Genomic DNA, 6,205 nt, shown 5'->3' with positions numbered 1-6,205 from the left:
ATTAATGATGCTTCGTGGGCTGCGAAACGTCAGAGATCATCATAATGCATAGAAAACTGAACTTCCACATGTGTGAGCAACAAAATCAAATGGTATTAGTTCTTAGAAAATCAAAACCTCACTCTTCTTCTCGGATAAAAAAGAAACCTGAGGTTTTGAGAGGCTATTGTAAGGGCAAGGGCCCAAAATCGTATATTGGGCCTTGGACTTTACCCAAGGATATAAATAGGTCCGAGGAGAAGCAAATAATTATGAGATATCCTCAGACCAAGTTCCATAAGTAGAGAGCAAATGAATGGCTGTCCAAGGAGTACGTCCTCCTCGGACTTAATGAATATGGTTTAAAATATATAATCCAGCAATTAAAGTGACCTTCTAAGAAGGTTCAATGACAGGGATGTGCTTCATGGACATGTGAGAAGGAAGAAAACCTAAAAATATCTAAGAAAAGGCTGACACCACCGCATTAAATGCACAACAGCTACTTTACTGGCCGCATTTATGTGGAAAAGACCTTTGAACAGTGCTACCTTGGCTATCGCAACTCGTAGAGAGTTAGGGAAGGTGGCTGATGGGACAAGTACTCAAGTAGGGGTTCAGATGATCAACAAGTGGAGGGTGAAGATGATTCAAAAGAAGATATATAAGGTGGAAGACTCTTCATGGAAAGGGGATCGGAAAGGAGAGAGAAAAAGTAATATAGCAATCTGAACCATTCTAATATTTTAGAGTAATCATCATATACAGATTTAACCTCTTCGGACTGAATTTTATTGATATAAGCATCCTTGGTTTGTGTTTGATCGCCACACGATTTAATACTAGCTGTTGTCCAACTCATTAGGACTTAGTTCTTTGATCCATTCTCTACAAATTCATTGTATTGGGCTCATTGAACCAAGACTCCATACATTTTGGGCTTAGGACTCAAATTGTGACCCTACAAACAGTATGAGGAAATTTGTTTTTTTTTAGTTGGAAATGGGGGTTGAGGTGGTATAGGGTTCACATTTTTAAATTGGCCATGGGAATGTTTCAGTTTTTACATAAACTCAAACTCAGTCAAATTATTAAAATATTTCTACCTTTTAATTTTTGTTGCACAAAAGGTAAAGTATCTACTAACAATGTAGTATGCCTTTTTTTTTTTCTCTCTTCAAACGTTATTTAATTTTGTATAAAAAATTATTAATAATGCATAAAATTGATTAAATAGTATTTTAGTTGTTCAATTTTTGGTTAAGTTGACTTTTTTTTTTTTTTTTTTTTTTTTTTTTTTTTTTTTTTTTTTTTTTTTTTACTTTGAGAAATGGTAAGTGTGATTAAATCGACTTGATTTGATCCATTTTTTTATACTCATGATAAGAAAATTTGGTTTTTTAAATATAAATGGGATGTGTTTTTATAAAATTCCTAAAATTTGATAAGGTTATAGTTAGAGGGTGTTTTTTTTTTTTTTTTTTTTTTTTTGGAGAATTAATGGGCTTGGTTAAAAAAATTGTTTCATTCTAAACATGATCCATTTTCATTATGAAAAAAGAAGAAGTTTTCTTGTATATTTATAGCAAGGCCAAACACAATTTTTTTATTGTGGTCTTAGGTTACAACTTACAATTAGTTTTGCAATTAAACTTTATCTTTAAATAAAAATCTCTTACTATATATAGTAAATGATGGCTCCCTTGTTACATAATATTATCAACATTGACCCAAAAATCAACTTTATCCTAAGAGGAAAAAGAAACCATAAATTAATTACACGATTGGATGAGCAATTTTATTTCAAGAGAACTGTACAAATAGATCAGAAACTCAACTAAACAGGACAACAACAGCACCACAACAATTTTCAAATCACCCATGGAATCATGCTATTATCCTCCAATTTAAAGAAGAAGAGGAAAAGTGTCTCTCACTTTCTTTAAGTTGATATTTTGTTCCGATTCATCACTTCAACCCAATTAAAAAGAAACACATTCTACTACCAATAGATTATTTATGAAAGCTCATTCTCAAGCAACATGTTCAAAAGTATTCCATATGCACTCCTATCGCATCTAAATAGACACCACTTCTTCCATGGAAACCTACAACCTTTCCTGCAGCAACACTTGATGTGAAAGCATGACCAATCTCATCACCATAGGGCCCATATCTGCCATTGTTTGTGTAGAATGTAATGGACCGCAGGGCTTCAAAGTTATCAGTCCCTTTTACAGGTCCAGAAAATCCCACAACGCCAACCAAGAATTCCGTTGATATATCAAACTTTATCTGCCAAACCAAAGTACAGATTTTGCGTAAAATAAACTTTTGGTCCCTACGATGTAGTAGTATATGTTTAATTTTGGTCCATCAATTTTTTAAGAGTTTGGATTTGGTTTTTGAAATTTTAAAGTAGGTAATAATTTGATCTCTCCATCTAAGCTAACCATATAATTATTACGGGACCGCTCAAACCCATCTCATATTTTTAGGAAATCAAAAAGAATCAACCCATTCCCATTAAAAAAGAAAAGAAAAGAAAAAAAGAATCAACCCATGGATGGAACTCTGGAAGGCCAAGATTATTCCAATTATAAAATTGGAAAAGGCCAAAATTCAAACTTTTTTAAATTTAAATACCAAAACTGAACTTAACCAAACTTTTAGGGACAAAAAAAAAATATAATTTAGCTTTACTTTATTTTTATCAAGAAGGAAGAAGAAAGAAGAAAACACTTTTTGGAAAAAAAAAAAAATTATGCAAGCTTGTAAAGTTTATTGTATGTTCTACAGCTTAACTGACAATCAAAGTAACATGGTATTTAACATCTTTGTATAATGTTTCAGAATTAACTGCAATTTTTTTTATGAATTAAATAATAATAATAAAGAAATATTGTAAACTAAACAAATGTGTACAATGATTTACAGTTCTATGAAATGTGTACAATATTTTACACATTTGTTTAGTCTATAATAATATTATTTAAAATTTACATTTATAGTACAATATATATATATATATATATATATAGAAAATTGATAGTATAATGTAAATCAATAAATACCCTAATAATAATAATAAAGCTAAAGTGCAAATTGCACTCTCGAAGTTTGACTTAAATTCATTTTAGTCCTTTAACTTTATTTTTGTTCAATTGAGTCTCCTAAGTTTCAAAATTATTCAATTCAGACATTTTGTTCAATTTTGTTAAAAAATTGCCATTAAAAAAATTATTTTCACATGAAAAAATTCTATAAAATTAATAAAAATATTTTATAGATTTTTTATGTAAGAATTTATTTTAATTAGTTAATTGCATACTTAACAACAAATTTTTTTAACGGATTGGATAAAGGGTCTGAATTAAATAAATGAGAAAGTTAGAGGACTCAATTAAACGAAAATAAAGTTAAATGACTAAAATAAATTTTAGTAAACTTAGAAGGTACACATTGCATTTTTGCCTAATAAAAAATAAACAAATTACTGTATTAATTTTATCACCGCCTGCTCCACCATGCTTGTGTGACCAAACAGGCTTCCCGTCTCTACTTTCATACAACACACGTATGGCATGAATCACTGAATCTCCAACGTGCAAATGCAATTCCCGGATTCCAGAAAAAACTCCATCATCCCATTCCTTCCCACCATGCCCACCCCACGGCCCAGGTCCTCGAGGTACAACCGCTTTCATCTTATTCTCCAACTATATATTATATAAATTAAACAATTTGTTCATCAATATATAACGTCGTTTAGTCCTTCCTAGCTTCAATAAATTACTTAATTATAATAGAACAACAACTTTGGGAAACCAAACCTCTCGCTGCATTGTTTTTACATAGACACCAATGGCATCAACATAATGACCTGCACGACCATGGAATCCAACAATTACGCCACCCTCCATAGGTAAGGAGAATGGTGTACCTTTCTCAGATCCATAGGGTCCATACTCGGTCTTATTTGTATAAAAACGTAGGGAATGGATTACAGTATAGTTCGAGTAAACCGCAACTGTACCACTAATGGATGTCAAGTACTCTTGAGGCCAGTCAAGCAATATCTACACATAATATTATGCAGTCAAAAAGAAATCAGCTTCAAAAAAATGCATGATTGTAACTGAGTTAATTTTATGAGGGCATGCAGTAGCAATATGTACCTTGTCATTTCGATGGCCGCCATTACCACCAATCTTATTAGAATTCTGGAGTACACCATCTTGATCACCACATTTCAATGAAATTGAATCGATGGCACCTCCATGAAAAATTATTATCTCAGTGATCCCACCCTTATTGGCCTTGAAGCTCCATTGGTTTCCACCTTTACCTCCCCACGGTCCAACCTTCAAGCATTCCTCCATGTTGCAACCTGCAAAAGCTGCAACACATATACATGTATGTATATAACAACAATGACAATATATTGTTTTGATTTTTTTTTTTATTAAAATAAAGAGATGAACACAGAGAGAGTACTGAAGCGACAACCTGTATTCTTTTTCGTTGCGTTACTACAAAGAATGACATCTCCTTTGGCTTTTATAAAAGAAAAGAGATGCAATAGGAGTTCTGTATTCTTTTTCATTGCCTTTCAGGTTACCACAACGAATGGCATCTCCTTTTATAACTAAAGAGAGATGCATACTTACAAATTTCTACTCCCAAAGGACCATACGATACGTGTCCTTGTAATTATTTATGAACTGTTCAAGTTTCAAGCTAGTTTTTCTCAACCAAAAAAAAAAAAAAAGTTTTAAGCTAGTTTTATTTGAGCTGCCTCTTTTTTTTTTTTTTCAACTAGCATTATACTCGTGTAATACACGGGTTAATCAAAATTCATATGTAAATAATTTTTTTATTAATTTACTTAAAATTAAATAATAAAATAGATAATAAAAATAAATGAATATTTTACTTTTAAGTTATATAATGAATGCATATTGTGTGAGACTAAAATGCATATAATAATAATAATAATTGAATGGAAGATGGTAGAGATACCTTAAAAATATATATAAAAGGATTTTGAATAATACATTGGACTTTAAGGCTCAAAATCAAGTTTTTTTTTTTTTTGGAGAAAAGCTTAGGGTTAAGACCTTGGTAATAAATTTGTATTGATAATTGAAAAACAATATGAACAACCATTTGTATTATTTGATCTCATCCTCATCCTCTACCTCTCTATTATTGACAAAACAAAATAAGTCAACAATATATATATACACACACGTGTGTGTGTGGGGTTTGATAATGACCACAGTCATATTTATAATTTATAAATTTTATATTTGATTTTAAAAGAAAAAAACATGTTAAGTTAACAACAAAGTTGTCTCCATCATACCTTGCATTTTAGCACACATCAGTCACCTATCTACCGTTTAGGTGGCACCAATGAGATCTAGCTAAGGTAAGGAACTTCATGTCGTGCATCTTCACTGCAATGCCCCAAAGATATCATTCAAAGCAATAAATGAACTTTTTTTTTTTATTTTTTTTTATTCCTCGTCCAACTTTGTTAAAGGTGAATTAATATTGTTGGTGGTGCATGAACTCATCCTCGCACTACTTGCGTAGTTATTTAGCCAAATGTAAGTGCTTGCACTCCAAAGGAAATTAATTAAAAGATATATTAAGGGAGCAATATAAGTAGAATAGATTAGAGTATTTACTGGAAAGGAAGTAGAGCTAGATCCAAAAACTTTCCTTACCATTTCCTCAAAAAAGATAAAACTTTAAATACTAATTTTTAATACCCAGAATGAAATGGATATAATTCATAAATGATTTTTTGTGTAGTTAATATATATTAATGATGGGATTGGCTTCAAAAAAATTCAACTAAAAAAAATGATGGCACTGCAATCTATTTATTTTGGGATAAAATTTTATTTACTCTTAATAATAAAAACTTAGAAATTATAGGAGAACATGATAAGAACAAAAAAAAAATTATATCTATTTTTTTAATAAAAAAAATTATTTGGTGATTAATTTTTTCTATATAATTTTTTGAAAAAACAATAACTATTTTTGTCATTTAAAAAATATTGTTGTCATTTTTTTATACTTTATTGCGGGAAAAAAAACCTACAAACCACTCACTAATTAGGACACCCAAACCCACCAATGTTATTGAGAAATTCAAATCCATGTGCGTTTTAATGCTTATTAAAAAAAAAATTTTGCACTCTTAATAAAC

The 6,205-nt window shown here is 30.5% G+C and overlaps 1 protein-coding gene across 1 annotated transcript; it reads right to left on the bottom strand.

Moving 5' to 3' along the window:
* Positions 1–1,817: 1,817 nt before the first annotated feature.
* Positions 1,818–4,574, bottom strand: LOC115951332 (agglutinin-like). The gene is made up of 5 exons (XM_031068539.1): positions 4,489–4,574; positions 4,158–4,378; positions 3,813–4,058; positions 3,477–3,698; positions 1,818–2,274 (listed from the first exon to the last, which is right to left on the bottom strand). Exons 2-5 carry the CDS (start codon positions 4,359–4,361, stop codon positions 2,026–2,028), a joined length of 921 nt encoding a protein of 306 aa, XP_030924399.1. The 5' UTR covers positions 4,362–4,378; positions 4,489–4,574; the 3' UTR covers positions 1,818–2,025.
* Between the last annotated feature and the right edge of the window lie 1,631 nt (positions 4,575–6,205).

The sequence above is a fragment of the Quercus lobata genome, chromosome 7, assembly GCF_001633185.2.
Source record: "Quercus lobata isolate SW786 chromosome 7, ValleyOak3.0 Primary Assembly, whole genome shotgun sequence".
Lineage (NCBI taxonomy): Eukaryota > Viridiplantae > Streptophyta > Magnoliopsida > Fagales > Fagaceae > Quercus > Quercus lobata.
This window is presented reverse-complemented; position numbering and strand designations above follow the sequence as displayed.